The 24979-nt window shown below is 44.4% G+C and overlaps 1 protein-coding gene across 3 annotated transcripts in view; it reads left to right on the top strand.

Moving 5' to 3' along the window:
* The window catches only part of antxr2a (ANTXR cell adhesion molecule 2a), a 345806-nt gene that overhangs the window by 89774 nt on the left and 231053 nt on the right, over positions 1-24979 (top strand). For all 3 annotated transcript variants that reach the window (XM_085963379.1, XM_085963363.1, XM_085963372.1), the window contains 2 exons: positions 19494-19554; positions 23792-23890. In XM_085963379.1, coding sequence (XP_085819505.1) covers positions 19494-19554; positions 23792-23890 — 160 coding nt within the window. The remainder of the gene's footprint in view (positions 1-19493; positions 19555-23791; positions 23891-24979) is intronic.

The following is a 24979-nucleotide window of genomic DNA, read 5'->3' as shown; positions in this document are numbered from 1 at the left end:
TATGCAGAACCATGAAGCTGAGGCTAGGGGCTGCATTTTTCCAACCACGGCGGGTCCGTGGCGGGAACCCACATCTGTCTCGATCCCGGCCTCCCATCAAGATTTTCCATTGATAGGGCTTGTTAAGCCCGTCCTGCGCGGTTCCTGGCCAATTAATAGGAAGTGGGTCTGATGACTTCATTTGATGACGCGTCATCAGCCGGTTTCCTTAAAGGGACCATGCCCACAATCATTTTGACAGTTGTGCTGTCAGTGCTTGACAGCATTGAGGTGCTGCAAACACTGACGAGCACTGCACAGAGGTGCACAGCTGTACCCAGGCGCACTCATTATTCCCTCCATATGCTTATGGGGGGAGCCACAGATCACAGGGAGGTTCTCTTCCGTTCCAATGGGCAGAAGAGACTTCCCCCAAGAGACCAACGCAGCCTGGTTGCACATTGCACAGGAGGGCACAAGCAAGGATGTCGTCATCAGGACCTGGCTGCAGTGGCGCAAACCTTTCAATGATCTCATTAGATCACAAAACGTTACTGCAAAGTCACACTCAGTCTCATCCTGCTGTGCCACTCATCATATCCTCATCACTTTGCCTTCCCTACCCTACCCTACTCCTGAACATCTTTACTCACACCAACTTACATTGCACCTCCACCCGTCCCCCTCTATCTAGATTATCACTTCCCCATCTAACTAGTCACCCTCATCTTTGTCCAATCATACCAACTAGCAACACACAAAGGTGTTATCGCCAATGTTCATGTAAAGTTTCTGTTAATGTGCTGTCAGACATTGAAATCTTTATTTTCAATATTTTGCCGCCTTGGACAGATCTGTGTGCACCTTTGGAAATGGCTTAGTGAGTTGCAGTGAATGGTGAGACATAATGGTACCCCCTGCAATAGTGATGAGTGTGAAAGGAATGGCTTGGGCATTGTAGGGATGTTTTATGGTGTTGGTTTGGGGTGGTGCCAACCTGGCGCATCATGTGGCAGCCAGGGTGTACCGCATCAAGTGAAGTAAATGTGGCCGTGGTGAGGCCATCCCTGTGCTCGGGTGCTGATGTCCTGTGCAGCATCAGTTGATTGCGGAGATTGTTGGTGCTGGTGATGTTGGTGTTGGGGCTGATCGTGGTGGGATTCTGAGGACCAAGGTGAGATTTTTTCAAGGGCACCGATGCTGATGGAATAGATTGCAGCTGAAGTTGAGATGACAGAAGCGATGGCAATGGTGAGAGAGGTTGCTCCAAGGAGGTGACACTGAATAGAGAGTTTGCTCCAAACACTTCAAGCCTCCATAAAGCTGAAAAGTGTATTCCAAATCCTGAAGGCTCCAGTTTCTAAGATTGGAAATTGAACAGCTGTGAAATGGTAGCTTTTATACCACTTTTGCATCTGTCAACTATTCACAGCAATGGAGAGTCATTGAGAACCCGACACACTTACCCGATGTAATCCCCGAGTGCCGGGAACCTCGTAAAAAACATGGAACTGGTAAAAATGCTGTTTAAATACCTTTAAGTAGCTTCTTAAGTATCTCAATTGCCTGACCTGCCGCTTCGTACCGGGCCTGCAAATCGCAGGCAGAGCCGGCACTTGGGAAATTAACAAGGGGGCGGGTTCAGAGCGGATTTCCGCCCTGCTGTCAATCACTGCCATTTTGACAGCAGACCCGCCTCTGAGCGCCGGCAAAATTCAGCCCTGGTGTTGCCCCACAGGATGGGAAAACCTGAAGAAAGAAAAGAAAGACTTTCATTTATATAACTCCTTTCATGACCTCAGGATGTCCCAAAGTGCATCACAGCCAATGAAGTACTGTTTTTGAAGTGTTGTCACTGTTGTAATTTAGGAAATCCAGCAGCCAATTTGTGCACAGGAAGCTCCCACAAACAGCAATGTGATAATGACCAGCTTGTCTTTTTTTTAGTGATCTTGATTGATGGATAACTCCCTTGCCCTTCTTCAAAATATTGTCACGGGATCTTATCTAAGAGAGCAGACGGAGCCTTGGTTTAATGTCTCATCTGAAAGATGGCACCCCCAACAGTGCAGCACTCCCTCAGTACTGCATTGGAAGAGTTGTTGTTTTCCCATGTCTGCACTGCTTAAGAGCATTGAAAGATATTGGGCCTCGAGCCTTATTCCCTGAAGTAGACGAACTGCGGAGTGTAAGAGGCAGCTCATCTGGCAAAGCATTGTTGAAGATCAGGCAGCTGCGACTCTTGCACTGAGAAGCGGGGTGGGGGTGGCAATTGGTGACTGGAGATGGTGGGGGTGGTGGGGGATTGCTCCTCATGCTGTCCGGGGAGCGAATGATGGGGCCTCGGGGTGGAAAAGCCCGAGTTCTTTTAAAGTGAGATCAGGAGGAGCACTCCTGTTGTTCCCAGCCCCACATTCAGGTACATATGGTGGCCTGGGTTGAAAGGGTTGTTCTATGAGGAGAGATTGAGAAAATTGGGCCTAAACTTTCTGGAGTTTAGAAGCATGTGAGGTGATCTCATTGAAACATACAAGATTCTGAGGGGGATTGACAGGGTAGAAGCTGAGAGGTTGTTTCCCCTGGCTGGAGAGTCTAGAACTAGGGGGCATAGTCTCAGGATAAGGGGTCGGCCATTTAAGACTGAGATGAGGAGGAATTTCTTTACTCAGAGGGTTGTGAATCTTTGGAATTCTCTGACCCAGAGGGCTGTGGATGCTGAGTTGAATATATTCAAGGCTGAGATCGATAGATTTTCGGACTCTCAGGGAATCGAGGGATATGGGGATGGTGCAGAAAAGTGGAGTTGAGGTTGAAGATCAGCCGTGATCTTATTGAATGGGGGAGCAGGCTCAAGGGGCCATATGGTCGTCTACTGCTCTTAATTCTTATGGTCTTGTGTTGTTCTTCCTGGTTAGCGCCATGTTGTGCTGTGTGTGTTCAGCACATGGCGAGTGAAGCGCTGGGGTCATCGGAAATCAGGTCCTGCAAGAAGGCCAGGACCCTCATTTAAATAAACGATTTCCATCTTTGAATGTTGCTGGCATGCGTGTTTGACACCATTGTTTACTAATGTTGATGCTATATATAGGTGTAGGGAGCCTGGGGAAACAACCTCTCGGCTTCGACCCTGTCAATCCCCCTCAGAATCTTGTATGTTTCAATGAGATCACCTCATTCTTCTAGCCAGATTGTAGTGAGAAATTTGAGCATTTTGTGGCATAGTGGGTGACTGCAAATATTTCAGCAAAAACATTTTCAAAATAATTTCAGCCAACTAACTTGGTTAACCAGTTTCTAAAATAGTTTTAGCTAACTAGCTTTTGAATTTGCCTTTGTGGGCACAGCTAAATACAAAAATAAGTAATTTGTGGGTAGGTTTTAACTCCAGGCATGGGACAGGCAGAACGCTGGTGAGAGGCCTGAGCCATTTTGAGGGCCAGCCTGACTTGGCATCCTGCTGCAACTTGCAGTGTCCCACAGTATTCTTGGAGTAGTCTGGAGGAGCAGTCCTGCTCCACCTGGCCCCAAGAAAAATAATTTTGTACTTGACCCTTTTGGGCTTTTTCTGCTTTACCACCTGGTACACCAAGTACAGCGTGCATGACACACACTTCACCCAGTTGTCCCTCACAATTGCATCGGGATGTTATGTACATCATGGATCCCCAGCTTGCTTCGAGTAATGAGATTCCAGCCTGATTTCAGATGGGCCCCTGGACTGCCCAGTGGAAGGCTCCAGAAAATATGACTGGCATGATCCAAGCGGGAACAGGGTGGTAAGTGCAGCACAGCTATTTTAGGGTCACAACTGCCCTGTTTCTGCTGTTAAAATCGGCCCTATTATGACTCCTTAACCTTTTCTTTCTGTACTTTCTTTGAACATTAGTGAGCAGAAACAAGTGTAGATCCTTCAAAAATGACATGCCTTAAAATGAGGATGGAAATAATCATCACCTTTGTCAATCATTTTGACAGTATTAAGGAGGTTTATCAAGAACTATTGGCTTTGTACTATTTTTGCTGTAGAAGACCATTCAATATTGGTTGACAAAAAGAGCAGTATAGGCAATGTGAACTTAAAATACGACTCTCTTTTTCCTTCTCGGTTGGCATTTGTTTACTAATTGCTTTTGTTAACGTCTCTTAATATACTTGAGCTATTCTTCCTGCTTTATTTTCTTGAAATGAATCGCTGGCCAGTCGGGAGCACCATGAACCAAGCACACTGACTGTAGTGGCGCTTCTTAGTTTCCAAACAGGCAGGCCACTGAGCTGTGGGGCCTTTAACAACGAGTAGACGCGTGTCGAAATAAAACGTTCCCAAACGTAGCTTTGTCTTTTAAACTGTTTACTATAGCACTTAACAAACGGAATTACAAAGCAAACACGTATAAACGAACACGGTCAAAAACTGTACTGCTCCAAACCTCACAGCTTCTGCCTCTTTCACCACGTGCAGTTTAAACTGTGAAATGGCTGCACCCAATGTGTGGCTTAAGGACTGTTCCATTGTGGCAAGAATGAAGGGGGTGTCGGACTATACTACTGGAGCAAGAAAATAGGGGGTTTCTTAATACAATAAGTCGTTCAGGTAAATTAACTGTATTCCATTTAGCCACTGTTTTAAAGTATTTTCTTAAGCTTTTATGGCTCTCACATTCCGGCCCCTAATTGACTAGGCACATGAAGCATATCAATTACTCAAACATTAAGAGTCATAAACTAATGAGTTCAACATATTTACAATACAAGTGTCCACTTTTTTCTTTCGTTCAGGAGCTTTTCACGCTGCTTCTTGTAGCAGGCAGAGCTTTGTGATCGGTCTCTCCAGGGTACTGGTCTTGGTTTGCAAACAGACGCGACGAACGACGCCTCTGGAGTCTGGCATGGTCTTAATTATTTTTCCCATCAACCAAGAATTTCTAGGGGCTGAATCATCCACAATTAAGACAATGTCTCCGACGATGAAGTTCCTCTTTATTTTGGACCATTTTTGACGCTCCTGTAGCAGAGGTAAGTATTCTCTTGTCCATCTGGTCCAGAAGAGGTCTGACATATACTGAACTTGCCTCCACTTCCGACGGGCATACAGATCTTCCTTTTTGAAGACTCCCGGGGGCATGGCTGGCTGTGTTTTCAACAACGACAGGTGGTTCGGAGTCAGGGCTTCGAGGTCATTGGGATCATCTGATGTCTTGGTTATCGGTCGGTCATTAATGATGGCTTCGACCTCGCACAGAACGGTTTGGAGTCCCTCGTCGTCCAGCGCTTGCTGCTTCAGTACAGAACTGAGTAGTTTTCTTACGGTGCGTATCTGTCTTTCCCAGACACCTCCGTGGTGGGATGCAGCCGGAGGATTGAAGATCCACTTAATTCCTGTTTGCATCATGGCTTCCTGTATTTTAAGCTGATTCCAACCTTCAATAGCTTCCCGTAGTTCTCTCTCCGCTCCGACGAAATTAGTGCCATTATCAGAACGCATAATGGACACCTGTCCTCTTCTTCTACAGACAAAGCGCCGCAAGGCGTTAATACAGGAATCGGTGTCAAGCGTGTGTGCCACCTCAATATGAACTGCTCTGATGGTCAAACAAGTGAAAAGCACACCATATCTCTTGACAAGGCTCCGTCCTCGCTTTACCTCGAAAGGCCCGAAATAGTCCACCCCTACGTTTGTAAATGGGGGCTTGTCTGGTAACAAACGGTCTTCAGGCAGGTCTGCCATTTTCTGCTCCCCAGCTCTAGCGTGTAACCGTCTGCAAACAATACATTCAGAGAGTATTTTTCTTATTACGGAATTAGCTACTGGAATCCAGTATCTTTGTCTTAGCTTCGCAAGCACGTGATTCCTCCCACTGTGTCCAATACTCTGGTGTATATGCTGAAGAATGAGAGTAGCAACCCGGAGGTCCTTAGAAAGGATAGCAGGATGCTTGGCCTCCTCTGGCATAGCAGATTTGTTTAGTCTCCCTCCCACCCTCAGTACTCCATCTTGCAGTGTAGGGTCCAGCTTGTAGATATGACTACCTTTCTTGATTGGAGTATTTTGCTGTAGAGCTTCGGTTTCTTCTGGATATCTTTGTCTTTGACTGAAGCAAACTACCTCCTTCTCAGCCTTGGCCAAATCCTCCACGGTCAATGAGTTCTTGCTCAATGTGGTCTTGTGCTGATGCATATACTGCTGTAGAAGCATTCTCTGCTTATCAGGGTTACTTTCAGACTGACTGATAGTGACTCGGTACTCTTTTCTCTTACCGCTCAGGTGTAGCAGCAACTCTTTCAACCTTAGAAACCATGCAACTGCTTTCCTCAACTGGTGCCATCCTGAGAAATGGTTAACAAGCTTGTTCACTGTGTCAAAGTTCTCTTTCGTAGTTATGACATTTACTGTGACTGATCTCTTGACTTCGACGTCGTCTTCAGTAATCTGACTTGGCATATCTGGTCTTTCTGGCCATGATCTCTCTGTTTCCAGCAGATAACTTGGGCCTTGTATCCAAGTTTCACTCCTCATGAAGTTTTCAGCCTTCAATCCCCGTGAGGCTTGATCTGCTGGGTTTAATGAGGTGTTTACATACCTCCATTGAGATGGTTGTGTAGCTTCTCTAATGGATGAGATTCTGTTTGCTACGAAGGTCTTGAAGCGTATCTTCTCATTCTCTATATACTTCAGCACCGTCGTGCTATCCGTCCAGAAGACAGATTCTTCTAATGGGAGCTGTAACTCTTTACGCATCACCTGGTCAACTTTAACTGCAACAACCGCTGCCGTCAATTCCAGTCTCGGGATGGTGACCTGCTTCAGCGGAGCCACCCTGGATTTTCCCATGAGGAAGGCACAATGTTTCTGGCCCTGTTGATTTGTCGGCAAGAGGTAGGTAGCCGTGCCATAGCCGTCCTCACTGGCGTCCGAGAAATGATGTAGTTGAGCCGTCTTTGTAACTCCAAAACTCGCGGGCTTGATGCATCTACTGACGTTGAAGCTAGAAAGTTGTTGCAAATCTGTCAGCCGTCTGTGCCATCTCTGAGCTTGACCTTCTGGGATATCTTCATCCCATCCTCTCTTGTCTCTACACAGCTCTCGTAGCATCGGCTTCACCGGCAGAATGAGTGGTGCCAGGAATCCGAGAGGGTCGTAGATGGAACTGACCACGGAGAGAATCCCTCGTCTTGTGGATGGTCTTTCGTTCACCATTATCCTGAAGTTGAACGTGTCTGACTCGATGCACCATTGTACACCAAGAGCTCTCTCGATAGGAAGGACATCGTGGCTCAGGTCCAGATCTTTGACTTCAGTGGCTCTTTCCTTTTCTGGGATAGAAGCTAGAACTGCTCTGCTGTTGCTTATCCACTTAGTCAGATGGAATCCTCCATTCGAACACAGAGTTCTAAGGTCTCTTGACAGTGCGATGGCATCGTCTTCTGTTGACACGGACTTCAGACAGTCATCGACAGAAAAGTTTCTGAAGATTGTCTCCACAGCCTCGGATGGTGCTTTGCCCTTGCCATCTTCTGCAGTTTTTCTGAGAGCGTAGCTTGCACAGCTGGGAGATGATGTGGCTCCCAACAGGTGTACGGCCATTCTACATTCCACCATCGCTTCACTAACGTCACCATCTGGCCACCAAAGGAAGCGCAGAAGATCAGCATCTTCGTCAGGGATTCTGACTTGGTAGAACATTGATTCTATGTCTGCCATCATGGCAACGAGCTCTTGTCTAAACCTAGTCAAGACACCAATGAGGGTATTAGTAAGATCAGGACCTTGAAGCAGCTGGTCATTCAATAAAGTTCCTCTGAATGAGGCGGCGCAGTCAAACACTACGCGGATCTTTTTCTTCTTTGGGTGATACACCCCGTGATGAGGAATGTACCAGACCCTTCCATCGTCTCTGTTCAACTGTTCTTCGGGCACTTTTACAGCATAGCCTTTCGCTATGATGTTTCTCATGAAGTCTTTGTAGTCTTTGTTCAGCTTTCTCTTTAGACTGATGGCGCGTTGCTCTGCTATGCAGCGATTGTTCGGCATCTTCGCGGTCTGTCTTCTCAGTGGCAAACCAATGTGATAGTGGCCATCAATGAACTGTGTAGACCTTGTCATCAAACCCATGAACTGATGGTCTTCTTGTGACATCTCTGTCTTTTCCTCACAGCTGCGTTCTGAGAAGTCTGTGTTGAACTGCTGTATCAACAGCTCTTCAATGCTTGCGATAGAGATGCGATTAACTGTGACGTTTTGTCGCTCCTCCTTGTTCGACTTGTGGCCATCATCTCTCCTTACCGGTCCATTGATTACCCATCCAAGGGCTGTCCTGACGGCGTAGGGTCCGTCATCCTTGCTGTTTATCACCTGCCATGGCTCCATAGTTTTGTAGGCATTGGTTCCAATTAATAGGCCAATTTCTGCTTCAATGTATGGGAGACGCACCTTTTCTAGGTAGGGCCATCTATCCACATCCTTCTGCAGGGCTAGGTTCCCTATTCTAACAGGAATCTCCCTCTGTGTGAAAACGTTAGGCAGGTCTATGAAGTCCTTCTCTTCAAGTCCACACACTTCTAGGTCTGACAGGATATAGCTTTGCATTGACTTCTCATGACCCATGGTGCGTAATAGGATTTCTGTTCTTCTGCCTCATGAGTGATTCTGTGCAGAACGTTGCTGAACTACCTGGATCCATGAAGGCGTAAGTCTCCACAACCTTCTCACTCCTCTTAGACTTGATCCTTACTGGTACGATGGCAAGAATACAGTCACTGTCACCGGCCCCAGTGAGTCCACAAGTCTCTGGTTCTAGCGACACCAGAGCACTTGAAACAACCTTCTCGTCGGTATTGTTTTCTTCACTCTTCTTAGAGACTTGTTCTTCTTTATGGATATGCAGCAGACTGGGATGTTTCCGAGTGTGCACTCCATGTTGTTCTTCGCTTACAGTTTCTACTCAGGTGCCCCTGAGAGAGACATCCAAAACATAGGCCGTTGTACTTCAGGAATTCGATTCTGTCCTTATGCGGCTGTGCTTTGATGTCGCTGCAGAAATCCAATGTATGATTCTTCTGGCAGAATAAGCATGGCTTCTGAAAGGCATTAGCAGGCGTCACTGTGCTGCTCTTTTTGGGAGATGAGTTCTGGGGCCTTTCTTCCTCTGCCTGAGTGACGATAGTTGCAAAGCTGCTTCCCCTGGAACCACCTTTCCTGAGAGTCTTTGATTCAGCAGGCTTGGCTTTCACTCTTCCATCGGTGGTCGGGCTGACATCCTGGATGTTTCCAAACAATGGGTCCCTAGCAATTTTAGCCTGTTTGTCTATGAAATTCACTAAGTCTGCAAACCTGGCTCTACTTTTCCGTCTCTCCATTATCTCAAAGGCTGTTCTTCTCCATTGTTCTCTCATCCTGTAAGGAAGCTTAGAGATGACGATTCTCATAGTCGTAGGATTGTCCATCTCTTCCATGAATTCAACATCCTCCATGGTGTTGCGACATCCTATGAGGAAGAGAACATATGCGTTCAATGCCTCTCCGTCTTCCGATCTGATCTGTGGCCACTTGGTAGCCTTTTCGATATATGCAGTGGCTATCTTCAGCTCGTTACCATAGTGCTCCTGCAGCAACTTCCTGGCTTCTATGTATCCCCGGTCCGGTCTCATGTGTTCACAGCTTCTGACCAGGTCTTGTGGTTTACCACTGGTGTACTGTCCCAGGTAGTACAACTTATCACTGCTGCTCTCTGTCTTGGAGTCAATGGCTTGTTCAAAGGATCTGATGAAGGGCTTATACTTGAGTGGGTCGCCTTGGAACACTGGTATGTCTCTTTGAGGGAGTCGAAACAGATTCTGTTGTTTTACAAGCATCTCTGTAATTTCGTTCTGACGTTGCATCACTCGGTATAGGCTTCTCCCTGTGTCTTCAGGCCTCTGGTGGTCATCAGCAGGGTCTAGTCTAGACCGTCTGACGTCTGGGGTAGCATCACGTGCTCCTGTTAGTGGAGAGGCCACTCTTCCACGCTGTAATGCCGGGGAATTGCTTTCGGGCTCTGTTGTAACTCTTGAAGGTGCCCTGGATCCAACTCTGTGGCAACGTTGACTGGCAGTGGCTCCCGCCGTCCCGTGAGCCTTCATAATCTTCGTACGCACTCAACCTGGCATCTGAGACCTCGATAGCTGTTTTCATCTCCAGCCGTTCTTTCTTTGCCTGCACCTGGGCCCGCTGGGCCTGCAGTTGGGCCTGTTGGGCCTGCAGTTGGGCCTCTTCCCGTTCAAGAGCTTGCTTCTCATCTAAAGATGCTGCGCGCGCCATCAACGCCGCCCGTTCAGCCTCCACTCTCATGCGTCGCGCCGAGCTTGTGGTAGAAGCGACTGACCTGCGTCCAGAAACAGAGCTACCTTCTTTTCGATTTTTGCTCGGTCTGGTGGAAGTCTCTGAAATGCTATCGTCTGGTCCGACTTCATCGTCAACCTTATCTTTCTCTGCTGTATCAGCATCTTGACGAATTTTTAACATCCACTGCTCCGTGGCCTTGATATAGTCCTTAATGCTGGTTGATTTAAGATCAAACCAGTCGTGCTGATCAGTGTTTCCCTCTTCTTCAGACAGAAGTGCTAATACATCATCTTTGAGTATATTAAATTCTTCATGCAGCTTGGAGAAATCGTAATACATCATGTCTTCAGCTTTCTTAATATTAGCATTATCTTCCATGAGACGATCAATTATCTTCATTTTTCCAGTTATCTGAACTAATTTAGTCTTCCTTGCACCTATGCTTCTATGTAACTTCTCTTCCCTTGCCTTTGGGGTGAGCTTTATTTCCCTCTTTTGGCCAGCAATCCTTCTGGCTGGGGGAAGCTCCTGGCTCCGTAAGGCCTCGGCCATTTTACCCGCAGCTCTTATTTAGCTTCTCAACAGAATGAACAAGCAAGTAACAGTCACTGTACCTTCGCTTTCTTAAATTGTCGTCTGGCTCCGTGACCATTCATGTATACGTTCGCCGACGATTCCGTCCCTTCCTTCTTAGGGAGCTAGTTTTTGACTAATGTAGTGGCGCTTCTTAGTTTCCAAACAGGCAGGCCACTGAGCTGTGGGGCCTTTAACAACGAGTAGACGCGTGTCGAAATAAAACGTTCCCAAACGTAGCTTTGTCTTTTAAACTGTTTACTATAGCACTTAACAAACGGAATTACAAAGCAAACACGTATAAACGAACACGGTCAAAAACTGTACTGCTCCAAACCTCACAGCTTCTGCCTCTTTCACCACGTGCAGTTTAAACTGTGAAATGGCTGCACCCAATGTGTGGCTTAAGGACTGTTCCATTGTGGCAAGGATGAAGGGGGTGTCGGACTATACTACTGGAGCAAGAAAATAGGGGGTTTCTTAATACAATAAGTCGTTCAGGTAAATTAACTGTATTATGCCATTTAGCCACTATTTTAAAGTATTTTCTTAAGCTTTTATGGCTCTTACACTGACCTCTGTGCCTGATTATCTGATTAATGCTCCTGTCCAGTAAGACTTTGTATCTGGAGTCTTGCTTAGCAAATTTTGCTCAGTAATTGTCGTCTTTTGTTGGGGTTTAAAAGAAGAAATGGAGATGTTTAGTGGGTATGAGTATATAACACAACCTATAATTCAACACTAATTGCATCAGATTGGCAGCCCAATTCAGAGAGGCAATAAAGATGGCTAGGAAACAGACCTCTGAGATAAATTAATACACTATGTAAGACGTTTACATTCACCCAGTCCTTTAACCTGTCCAACAGTGTTCAAAGTTCAGACCTGTGGAACAGACAACAAAAAACCCAAGGATTTCAGGGAAAACTTTATTTTACTTATAAATCAGCAAGAGGTTACAAGTAAGCACACACAAAACTGTTACATATAGTAAAAGGTACAACCTATACTCGGTAATTTACTTATTACAAGTAAGCATGCATGGATCTCCTCATTTACTTTAAGCTCAAGCGATCATAAGCAAAACATGTATGTACTAACACCCACAAATGGTCGGTTTGGCGGTGACTAGTAGTACTATTTTAACTGGTAACTGACCAAGTTGCCCGACTGCAGCCCCGTGTCTTTTAACAGCACCTTTTATACCCCAAAACTTGGCAACCCAACCACTGCATACGTGTCCCAAACTCTGAGTAATGGTCAGTAGTTGTTTTTCTCTTATCAGTGATCAGTCAGTGGACCTCAAGGCCAGTTACATCCCAAAGTCTGAAGATGTTCTTGTTTTTGCAATGGTTCCACAGTTCAATAGCTTGTCTTTACGGAACTCTCGAGGTCTGTTACTTATCTGTTGAAGGACAGCTTGAAGCCTTCACAGCTTGCAACCGCAGCAGTCTTATTTTGCAAAAGTTCTCTCAGCAACCTGTCTCTTAGCCTCGCGAAGCATGCTGGTACATAAAATTTGGGCAACTCTTAAGTTTGGTCAAGTTACAGCAAAATGATGTATTCTTACAAGTCCACCCTCAAGTGGCTGTGCACTCGAATCTTTGGGTCACAGGCACTTTCACCTCATCATCATCTTCTTCTTTCCGTGTCTTCTGTAACAGGTTGACCAACTCACTGCTTACGTCACCATGACTCGACAAGTTATTATTAGTAAATATAACACAATCACCAACTGAACAATGATCAAGGCATGGGAGATAATTCTTATCCATGGATGAACCTCGATATTCATACTGATATCCCACCAAGATGAACCATCCCCAACCTTGGGTATTTCTTTTTGTAGCTCACGATTTCCTGGGCCAGGGTATAATAGTGCCTTTGGGACTGACTAATGCATCTCATTAACTCTACCAATTGTTCTAGCAGAAGTGGAATATCATAGCCGAACCGAGCCACATACTGGTGTAATTGCTCTTTTAACTCATCTTTTACAGTGATATCTACTTGTTCATGCGAATAAATGCTTAATATCAAAATCAATGCCCCAAGTCTCTCAAGTTTGACTGGGGTAAAATAAAAAGTTCCCGCCGCGATAGGACAAGTCAGGCTGTTACTGTACTGCTATTCCCGGTGCATGACAGTTACAATGATACTCGTGTTCCACTGGATACACCAACCTCCCTGACTTGACACATAGTCATGGTATTTGGTAAGTGCCCACTGCCCTCGGATGTCGATCAGTCACTCATAAGGGGAGCTCCCCCCCCCCCCCCCCCCCAGCAATACGCTGCAGCCTTTTCTCGGGCCTGTTCCATTAATCAAGATCCATATATTACACATGCATAATTTCGGGCGGCCTCATTAGAGGCCTTCCAATCCTCCTTTAAAATTTGATTTAACTTTTTAGCATGGGATTGTAAATGTTTAACTGCATCCTGCAACTGGATGGTCATACTTTTTCCCTCCTTCAATTCCCCATTTTCCAGATCATTCATTTTGTACAGAATTTCTCAAATGCTTGCTGACCATCCTTACAGATTGGTCTAGGCTGGCCAAATTAAAACTATTAACCAGGGAGGTTCCGGTGTTAAAAACAGTCGCAGCATCGTTTATCAGATCCCGTCGCCTTCTGATTTGCTCCCCTTTAATCCCATAACCGACATCGTTTTCTTCAGTGACCTCGGTACTATTGTCCCCAAAGGTATTGTTAAATTTATTACCCTCCTTAGGGCCCATGTGATATAACTGTGCTAATTCCGATTCCACCAGTGTTGTACTGGTCCTTTCCCAAACTCCCCCTCTTAATTCCCGTATCATTCTCCCATATAACCACGCTGTCTCTGGCTTGCACCAGTTCGGCAGTCCCACCTCGGTCAGATTCAATATTACCGGCACCACCTCATGGTGCACATCATGGTACAATATCATCTGAGTTGGCATTACCACTAACCCATTGGTCAGTCCCAGAATATCTTTGGGGCAGACAACTCTGGTTTCCTGTTGTTCTTCCTGCGGGTGTGTTTGATTCGTAGGGGGAGGGATTTTTGGGCGAACTTTCGCTTTTAATTCTATGGCATCTATGATTCTGTTTATGCATTCCGATACATGATAAGTAACACATTTCTTGGCATAGCCCTCCCTCCTTATCATCGAGCATCCATTGATGTGGGGGGGGTGGGGTAATTTTCTGCACGGTACACGAACGCAGGAGAAAAGCTGTAAACCTGGAATTCGAGCCTAAAATTTATGCAATTCTTCAGCGGGTCTAGTTGGGGGTTTATGCATCCATATATACCCTCATGCTCTTGCCACCATCATGGCCAACATAGCATAGTTTCCCCATTGCTTTCTGATTGAGTCGGACTCCCGGGGTTCCCCTATCTGGTGGTACCTTGTAATAGTTACCGGCCTCTGTTCAGAGGAACCATACAAGTGGTTGACTCGCGGTTCCACTCTTACACCTTATACATACCCCTTTTTCTCTCTTGAATCTTGAGTGGTCACCCATATCCTTCCCTTGCCTGGTCCTTGTCTGTAGAGGAAGGGGACAAAAGCGGAGTATTACTCCCGGTCCTGCATCCCTTCACCCCACCATTGACTGCTCAGGCTTCTACAACTGATATCTACGGGGCGTCATTTTCTTTCTTTTACTACGTCGTTGTGTGGGAGAGGCTTGTGTGGTTCGTTCGTGGACAGGAGTCGGTTTCGGACCTGGGGCCGGAGGTGTTTCTACGGCTCCCACGTCCTGCGCTCTTTCATTCATGCCATACTGTACGCGGGGAGGTGCCACTTCAGGCGGGGGATGCCTCATGGGGTGGGGGTGGCCCGTTAGGCACTCCATCTTCATCATCCCACCAGAGGATAAATCCGTCTCACCATGCTCATGATTGTGGCTTGTTGTCTTTTCGACCTGCCAGTGGGCTGGAAAAGCTTCATCTGGTTAATGTGAAACCACTTAATTTCCTTAGGTAACCGAACAGCGTACACCATGAGACTAGCTTTGTCGACAATGCTATACGGCCCCTTGTAGAGGGTTCAAAGACTCCCACCCTCGCATAGTTTCATAGCATTACCTGGCTTCCTATTTCCCACTCCTGGGGTTTACTCGGAGCCAAGTGTAGTCGGTTGCGTTGCTGAGCCTTCCCAATGTTGTGGGTGGCTCTCGGGTGTACCTCCTTTTAAAGTTTACCAAAGGTCACTCGAATTTATCCCTGGTCACCACCTCCACCTGCTTCTCTCTCAAAGTGGGGACCAACAGGTGTGTGGGGGTTCGCATGGGTCTCTCCGTTACCAATTCATGTGGGGAATAACCCGTTCCTTTACACTCTTTACTGTGTATTCCCATAAGGATTAGGGGAAATACCTCATCCCCGTTTGCCTTCCTGAAATTCACCCATAATCACCTAGGAAAATGATTTTGGTAAAAATGTCCATTTATTACCATTTCATCTCATTCATGAGCCCTGGAGAAATTTTACCATCCAATACAATATGATAATTACCATTTAACCTCTTATTGGACCTTCTATTCCTCAAAATATATCAGAGAGCAATTCAGTTTGTAAGATGAGGGATGTTAGTTACCTTTTAATACAACAGTCTCCTGCCCAAAACTACTTTGTTAACACAGTTTAGACAGAACCACATAGACTGGACCTTTTCAAAAATAAAATTTGATTATCCCCTTAACTTTCAGATAAATCTCCCTTCCCGAGTTCTTGAGCAGCAACTCGTATCAATTTATCTAATCAATTTTAATTTCTCAAACAAATTATGTCCAGGCTTGTGATTTAACAAAAGAAGACAAAAGTAGTTGCAATCACGTTTGGATGCAAGTCTTTTATCTTCCCCCTCAAGCAATCTGTCTTGGAAGATAACACATGACTCCAAATAGTTAATTCCAAGTATTTAAAAAGCAAAGTCTTTAGTCCAATTTTGTCACCACACTGCGACATTCGAGATCCATCAATGTCTGCAAATAAGAACTTAAATTCTGAACATTACTGGAGCTCCCTCTGGACTTTTCGAGCAAAGTTCAAGCTCTGTAACACCTTGAAGTCATTTCTATATTAAAAAAAAACCACACTCTTGGTAATCTTGCACCATCAACACTCATATGGCCCTCTGCTTAAAAGAAAAAACCCCAGAAAATCCACTGTGGCTTTCCTGCGAGCCCAATGGGTTAATTTGTCAATTCTTGATTCCCTTCTGTCAATGTGGGGAAGCATCCACTCAAATTCAAAAACTTAAAATTTAACAATGCCCAAAATGTTTAGAAAACACACAGCTGCTTGTGGAGTTAAAATCAGAGTTCACTGCTGCTTGTGAAGAGTTAACTTTTTTTTTTGCATTTTGAAAGAAGACAAACACCAACATCAATCAATGTCCGCTTGTGTCGCACAACTTCCCTCAGCTTTCAAGTAAATTTGAAAAACTTACTTTTGCAAAACCTTTGTGCCTTTAAAATTTGCAAAGATCCTGATCAATTCAATTTAGCAGGTAAAAAGCACCAGACATTATTAATAACACCACTACAAACATTTTGTGAAACAACTCCACCCACATCAATAGCATTTCCCTCCACCCCCCCACCCCGGTCTCTCACACTTGAAATTGGCCAGCAATTTTAAAAATACCAATTCTTGATGTGATTGCCTCATGTCTGGAACTAGAGGTTTTCACACAATTTACACCAACCAGAATTTCACCATGGCCATAAAAGTCTGGTTTTAATAGGTTAATTAACCTCTCATTCCAATTTAAATCAAACCAATATCTTAAATTAACCAGTGTCACTTGAAAAAGAGGGAGGAGGAGCCACAGCAAAGAAACATTCATGCATGCTTTGTAAAACTTTTAGCATTCACACTGAAAACAAAAAAAAACCTGTAGAAAAAGAGTCATGATCTTCCCTTTTCTCCTTTATTTCATCACTGACTAATTTATTTTGCTTTCAATCCAATTAATAATTTCTGGTTACTTCTTACTTGTCAAAACCATAGAGGGTCTTGGACTTTCACAAAGTTTTCCCCAATTCTAGATGAACAATTTTAAATTGAAATGAACATACCCAACATATTCATACTTTCTTAAAACTTCCAACATTCAAGACAACTACAAAGGATTAAATGGCTTTTAGCAGACTTTCAGACAAAAGGAATACTGTAACTTCTTAAAATTCATAGTTGGGAAAACTTTCACACTTTAACACACACTTACACCCAAACTGAAATTCCAGCCTCTCAACGTTCCTTTCACTCAGCAAACCTTGTGCTTTATTTGTCTCGGCACAAAAGCTGATAGCTTCTGTGTCAGTAAAACTTTAAGTTTCTCTTTTTTTCCCCTTTTTAAATTGTCGTCTCAGCAGCTTTTCATGACTCCCCAAATCCCTGTTTTTTTTCCTTTGCTGAGTTTTCAGATTGGTTAGCCTGCAACTTAGATCTTTTTCGCTCTTTATCTGTCACTGTCTCTCCTGTTCTTTATGCTGCTTCTCTCTTTCCTTAATCCACTTATTACATTTAGCGTGGTCCCCACGAGCACTCCATTCCTGTGTGTTTCTGGGTGACCCTAAATGCAATCTTCAGGTCCTCATTTATAAATCAGCAAGAGGTTACAAGTAAGCACACACACAAAACTCTTGCATATAGTAAAAGTTACAACCCATACTCATTCATTTACTTATTACAAGTAAGCACGCATGGATCTACTCATTTACTTTAAGCGCAAGTGATCATAAGCAAAACACATGCGTATTAATACCCACAAATGGTCGGTTTGGCGGTGACTAGTAGTACTACTTTAACTGGCAACTGACCAAGTTGCCCGACTGCAGCCAGAGTGTCTTTTAACAACACCTTTTTTATACCTCAACTTGGCAACCCGCCCACTGCATACATGTCCAAAACTCTGAGTAATGGTTAGTTGTTTTTCTCTTCTCATCTGTGGTCAGTCAATCGGTGGACCTCAAGGCCGGATACATCCCAAAGTCTGAAGATGTTCCTGTTTTTGCAGTGGTTCCACAGTTCAATAGTTTGTTTTTACAGAACTCTCAAGGTTTGTTACTTATCTGTTGAAGGACAGCTGGCAGCCTGGACAGCTGGCAGCCTTCACAGCTCGCAGTCTTATTTTGCAAAGGTTCTCTCAGCAACCAGTCTCTTGGCCTCGCGAAGCTTGCTGGTGCATAAAATTTGGTCAACTTAAGTTTGGTCAAGTTGCAACAAAATGATGTAATGATCCATCTTGGTTGTAAGAATACATTTGCAATTGGTTATTATGGAACTCACCCAGGAGTGGATGGTTCCTCCTTTATCCAGTGCTACCAATTGGCTTCAGTAGAAATGAAATCGGGAGAGAGATGTAACAGGTGGCTCCAATATTGCCTGTTTTGCACTATCGGCCAAATGCAAAATGCACCCTTGGTGTGAAATATGACAAAGCCAAAGAAAATTTGGCATCAAATCATCTTGGTATAAAAGTAGAATGTAGCCGGTGATCTTTACAGTGTTTATTAAATTATACAAAGGTTTGATTGTGGCGTCTTAGGCCGCAATTTTCTCCAGGGAGGTGAGTTGGGGGCGTGGGGCCTCTGGTGTGGGCTGGAAACCCGGGAGTCCGACTTTAACGGCAGGGCCGGATTTGCATGTGAGGCCTCAGATTTCTGCCCGCAGCCAGCCAGATTGACAGGCTGGCTGGCTGCAGGTGGGTAGGCCTGCGGATGTGGGGGGGGTGGGTGAAGGGAGAGAGGGGGCGTGAATCGGCAGTTAGGGATCGCGGGGGGAGGGAAATCGGCTGTCTGGAATTGCCAGCGGGGGCTGGGGTGGAGGTGGGGGTTCAGTCTGGTTGTTAGTGGCAGATCGGCAGGGGAGTGGTGTGTTGGCAGGGGGGATCGGTGGGGGAGTTGGAGGTGAGGTGGGGTGGTGGAGGGTGGCGAGAGAGGATTGGGGCCAGCCTCGGCATCATCGGTGGGTTTGGGGAGAGGCTTCATGGTGGGAATCGGAGGCCTGGGAAGGCGATTGGAGGCCTCATGATGGAGTCTCCGATCGTGGGGTTGGGTTAGGCAGGGACCCTGGATCCAGGAGGTAGGTATAAAGCCACTTACCTCCTGGAAGCTGTAGTCCCCGCCTTGGTTTAACTGCTGAGTATCACGAATTGTGTGAAACCCGTCCACATGCAGTTAAGTTCAAGCTTCCAGCCTCATTACAATATTTAAATTGACGTACCGCCCCTTGGGAGCGGGTTGGTCTCCCGCCCCGTCCCCGTCCTGCCTCCATTCAAACTGGAAGTGGGTGGAGGTGGGATCAGGTCGGGAAACCCATTTTTAACATTTTTATTGCCCACATGCCCCAAACCTACCCATTTTTTTTTAGGGAAAGATTGCGGCCATATTTCCCCCCCACTCTTTCTCCTTCCACCCATCTCAGTAATTTACTTCTTTTAATGATAGAGAGAGCTTTATATATCTGAGTATGTTTTGATAATGTTGACTTGTTCCTATAAATTAATACTTTACAATAAAGTTGAATAATGAAGCACATTTTGAAACAAATAACAATAATGTTTAACTACAGTGATCTATTTAATTTATCGACTAACTTTTTTTCTTAAATTTAAATTGTAGATTTTAAAGAAATCATGTACTGAAGTTTTGTATGTGGAGCCATCAACTGCATGCGCTGGACGTAAGTAAATGTGCTCTTAATGCATTGAAAGGATTTAAATACTGGATATTGGACTATATGGGGTAGAAGTTGGACTTCGTTGAATGAGGGCCAATTTCGAGGACCAACATCCTATGCCCAGAGGACACCTGAAAGACGTCCAACCCAATATTGGGTTGGGCCATTTTTCAGGTGTTTCTGGCAGCTGCCTAAAACAGACTTTAGGCCCCTAACATATGTAAATGACGTGTCTAATACTTGTTTTATGCCCCTGGCAAACATGACTTTGGAATGAGCACAGCAGGAGCTGGGCCTACTTTGGGTCAGAATTCTTCAGTCGTTGCAACAAAAGGTGTCTCGTCCAGTTAAGTTTCTGGTCAGTGGTGACCCCCAGGATGTTGATGGTGGGGAGATTCAATGATGGTAATGCCATTGAATGTCAAGGGGGGGGTGGGTAGACTTTCTCCTGTTGGAGGCCTGGCACTTATCAGCCCAAGCCTGATTGTTGTCTAGGTCTTGCTGCATGTGGGCACGGACTGCTTCATTATCTGAGGAGTTGCGAATGGAGCTAAACATTGTGCAATCATCAGCGAACATCAACGCTTCTGACCTTATGATGGAGGGTAGGTCATTGATGAAGCAGCTGAAGATGGTTGGGCCTAGGACACTGCTCTGAGGAACTCCTGCAGTGATGTCCTGGGGCTGAGATGATTGGCCTCCAACAATCATAACCATGTTCCTTTGTGTTAGATATGACTCCAGCCAGGGGAGCATTTTCTCCCTGATTCCCATTGACCTCCACTTTACTAGAGATCCTTGATGCCACACTCGGTCAAATGCTGCCTTGATGTCAAGGGCATTCACTCTCCCCTCATCTCTGGAATTCATCTCTCTTGTCCATGTTTGGACCAAGGCTGTAATGAGGTCTGGAGCCGAGTGGTCCTGGTGAAACCCAAACTGAGCATCAGTGAGCAGGTTACTGGTGAGTAAGTGCCACTTGATAGCACCGTCGACAACACCTTCCAACACTTCATTGATGATTGTGAGTAGACAGATGGGGTGGTAATTGGCTGGATTGGATTTGTCCTGCTTTTTGTGGACAGGGTGTACTTGGCCAATTTTCAAAATGGTACTTATATAAATTAGTAGTGTCACTTGGAGTCACTGGTAGCAGTCGTGTCTTTGAGTCAGAAGGTCGTAGGTTCAGGCTGCAATCCAGGACTTGAGCGCAAACCTAGGCTGACCTTCACTGCAGTACTGAGGGAGTGTTGCACTGTTGGAGGCGCTGTCTTTCTGATGAGATGTTAAACCCTGTCTGCCTGTTCAGATGGAAATAGAAGACCCCATGGCACTATTCAAAGAAGAGCAGGGGAGTTTTCCTGGTGTCCTGACCATTGTTTAGTCCTCAACCAAGACCACCAAAAAAATTGGATTAACAGACCATTATGTCATTGCTGTTCGTGGGACTTTGCTGTGTGTAAACTGGCTGCCACATTTGCCTTCAGTATTTTACAGCACCCTGAAGATGTGAAAGCCACTATATAAATGAAAGTCTTCCTTTCTTTTTAAATTGTATGACTTTCCAAGATGGCTTGAGATCAGTCTTTGAACATTTTGGGGAGCTATACCCTTACAGCTCTCTGGTCCCAGCTTATTGTGGTATGTTTCTGATTTACACCTCAGCCCCCACCAACCCCCCCCCCCCCCCCCCCCCAAACCCCGCATCGCAATGTCTCTGCCTGAACTCAACAATTAGCAGCCTTCTTCCTATAGTATGAATGCTCAAAGGCCTAATACTGTGGTCTTTTTGATGTGTAATTTGAGGACATTGCAGGAAGAGTGGGAGTGGTGAAGGAGAGGCTGCTTGAAAACTTCAGTGCTAAAGGTAGTCTGCATTTAATTGGCTCTATAAGGTCAAAGGGATTAAAACATTTTTTTTTAATTGTTTTCATTTAAGATTAGAAACAGATTACAAGATGGGAACAGTGAAGTACCATTTTGTATTCACTATGACGTGAATGCTGATCCTACTGGGAGAACATCCAAGATACCTAGAAGCTTATAAACGCCGAGGCTCCAGGACAGTAAAATCTTTAGTAGAAATAGTTGGTAGAAACTTGTCTGACTTGTACTCTCCATTTTGCATGGGGGAAAACAAAAGTAAAACGATGGTGCAAAGTCCAGGCTACAGCACCTAACAAAACTGGATAAATCTTAGTGGCATAAAATATCGAACCAACTCTTCAAAACGACAATAGTTCACTTCCCCTTTTTACAGTGTCCCACTAAAGGTATCCAAACCAACGAAAGGAAAAAACAATTGAAATGACAACAACAAGCCTGTGCCACCTAGAAACTATGGTTCTCTACATTATAATAATCTGAATTCTACAGCCCGACTGATCCCACTTCTATCTAGTAAATTGAATCCAAATACATTCGGAATCCTTTAAGACCTATCCTCCAGCTATAGTTCTGATCTTCATGTGGGAGAATAAATACAAGCACACTTATTCTATCAGGAAGTACAGACGTTAATGCAAGATGGACAGTATGTAATTGAATGTGGACAGGAAGGATGTGAGGCAATGCAATAATATATCGGGCAATTCCAGGGGCATGCTAACAAATCGCACAACAGAATTCCACACAGCTCAGAATCTACTTATAGAAGGGTGAATTTCTTTTGTATTTCATAATAGGGAAAAAATAGGTTTTTAACTTATCTACCAACCCAGAAAAATCTGAGATTTTATCAGTGGAAATTGGTAAAAACTGATTTTAGTTCTCTGTCTCCTCCATATGTTTGCAAATGTCTATGTTCTGCAGTCTGAGGCTGTCATTAAACTACCAACTTTCCATCAAAGCAAATTGATTTCTTCCTTCATACCAGTTGTAGTGTAACACAACTCTGGTGTAAAGCTGTTTTTAAAAAACAGTTTGTTGGATAGCCTGGATACTTTATATTTTTAATGTTATGAGTGTATATAGATAGATGTATCTGTGCTCTCAAAATATTAAACATTTACTTGTTTGGGAGCAGAGGTCCTTGAACATCTGTAAGCATACAGGTGCTGAGTATGTGCCTGCTAGCTCAATGCTAAGACACAGTGCACATAATTTTGACTTTGGGTGATGGTGTAAAACCGTCGATATTGATTCCAGCCGCCTGTTAAACATCTCTCCCAATTTTCATTTCCATTGACGATGGCGGCTGATTCGATATCACCCATTTTACACTATCAACCAAAGTCAAAAGTATCTCCCGGGACATGAGTCTTACAGTATTACTCTGGTACAAAGGATGTGCATCGTGATTGCCACCAACCAGTTTCACATTAGTAGCTGTAGTATAATGGCAGCCTTATTCATCTGTGGAGTAAGTTTGGTTGTCCAGTATTTTATATTACACCTGGAAAGCAAGCATTTTAGCTTATCATTGGTCTAGCATTCTGGCATGTTATATTCCTATGATTTTCATTGACTTTGCTTCTGATCAAATGTTACAATTTTGAGTATCTTATCAAACTGCTTTTACAGTAGTTTTTATAACCGGAACTAGTCCCCTGTGATCCAGAAGTTCTGCCTCTTTCTATATTGTGTCCTTGGAGTTGTCTGACTTCTAACTATTACCCTATTTGGGCACAGATTAAATATAATATCACATTACATTACCACTCTCTTGGATTCAACAGAATGTTAAAACTGAGACACGAGCTTGTACAAGCTACTTACATATTTATTTATTTATTTATTTATGATGGCATGCATTTGTGATGCACAAAAAAATTCAGCAAATACTATTGAAAACAATATTTAAAAAGACCATAAGCAAAGTATGTGATGGGTTAATTACCCTTTTGTGAGAAATGTCCTTGAAAATTTACAATTTTTGGATTGGTAAATTGATAAAATGACAGAGCAGCTCTCAAGGAAGACTCCCACCTCACTCCTCCCCCAAACAACAACTGGCTTTACCTGAAGTAATATACGTGATTTAACCTTTCATAACCTGGAGATTGAGCGGGATCAGGGAACCAGGTTCCTTATTTTATTATCCGTGTAGTTGAATAACTGCTTCAATTAGAATATTTATTTTCCACTGTTAACAATCAAGAATTAATGAGATGTTGCACTATGGGTGGTTTCAAGAAACGAATATTTCTTGCACAGCAGTAACTAGAATGCTCAGACTGTCTTGTGCAGTGTATTCAAATTCTCCTTGTGATATTTTAAATTGGCATTTCTGTACTTACAGAAGAATTTGAAGTTGTGCTAAGGGGAAATGGCTTCACATCAGGCAGAGGCACAGATCTGATCGTATGCAGCTACTACATAAATGCTTCAACCATTATAAGTAAGTATATATCAATAAATCTGTGCTTATTTCTGTATTAATATAGATTATTGCAGATAATAACTTCAGTTTATGGAGCAGTTTCATTTTCCAATATTGGCAATAATGAACATTAAATGTGAAAACTACTGCTTTGCATTGTTTAAATTAGAAACACAGCTAACAGCTGCAAAAAGAAGCCGGGAAATGAGTAAGGGCGGTGCAACAAAGTAAAACTTCTTTGTTGCAACCTGTGCCTCCACTGTGTTCAAATGGAATTCAAAGGGCATCCGAGAGTTCTACAGGTCTGAGCAGTGACTGCTGTTCATAACATTTGTGCAAACAGAAATAATGACTTTGCCAACAAGTTTCCATTATTACTTCCTCAAATATGTCAGTTTTGTGCTCAAAGTAGGAAGTGGTGGTTGCAGGAAGCTCATGTTAGTAAATCGTAGATGCGCAACGTTAGTTAAAATTAATGGTTGGAAAGTCACGGGGCTTGATTTTAATAGCCCTGAGGAAGCGGGTTTGGAGGCGGGTCTGTTGGGAAAATCAGAAAAATGGCTTAAGACACCCAACCCGCCTCCATCCCGCCCCCACCTGATTTTCGTGAGTGCCTGTTTAGCCGCTCCCAAACTGCCCAATCTGGAACCGGTGGGACAGGTAGTTAACAGCCTATTTAACTGCCTTGCTAATCCTATTTTCATAGTGGTTTTCCATTTTAGTGCTTCTGGCTCCTGTTTCCTGACTTGTCAGAAACAGGCCAGGTTCAAGGAGATGAGTTGCTGGAGGACATGATTCTATGCATTGGTGGAGCGCTTTAAAAGCGCCCCAGAAACATGGCTGACATTCAAATGCAACAACTTTGCTGTTGTAGGTATGGGATAACATTTTGTACATCTACTGACCACCTGACTGTTCAAGCTGACACCCATCTGCAGTGTGACCCGAATGGAATAATTTCAGGCCGCATTGAGTGTGCGCTTGCAAGATTGTTACCTCAAATGAAATCTATAGCAAGGGGATGGGAACATTTATGCCCCCTCATCCTGGTCCTCATAATCGGAGGAGTAGCAGCCGCATGGCTCAGCGCAGATCTTCCTGGGAAGA

This window comes from Somniosus microcephalus, chromosome 2, assembly GCF_052327205.1.
Source record: "Somniosus microcephalus isolate GS21.2 chromosome 2, FLI_Smic_1.0, whole genome shotgun sequence".
NCBI classification, from domain to species: Eukaryota; Metazoa; Chordata; class Chondrichthyes; order Squaliformes; family Somniosidae; genus Somniosus; species Somniosus microcephalus.
This window is presented reverse-complemented; position numbering and strand designations above follow the sequence as displayed.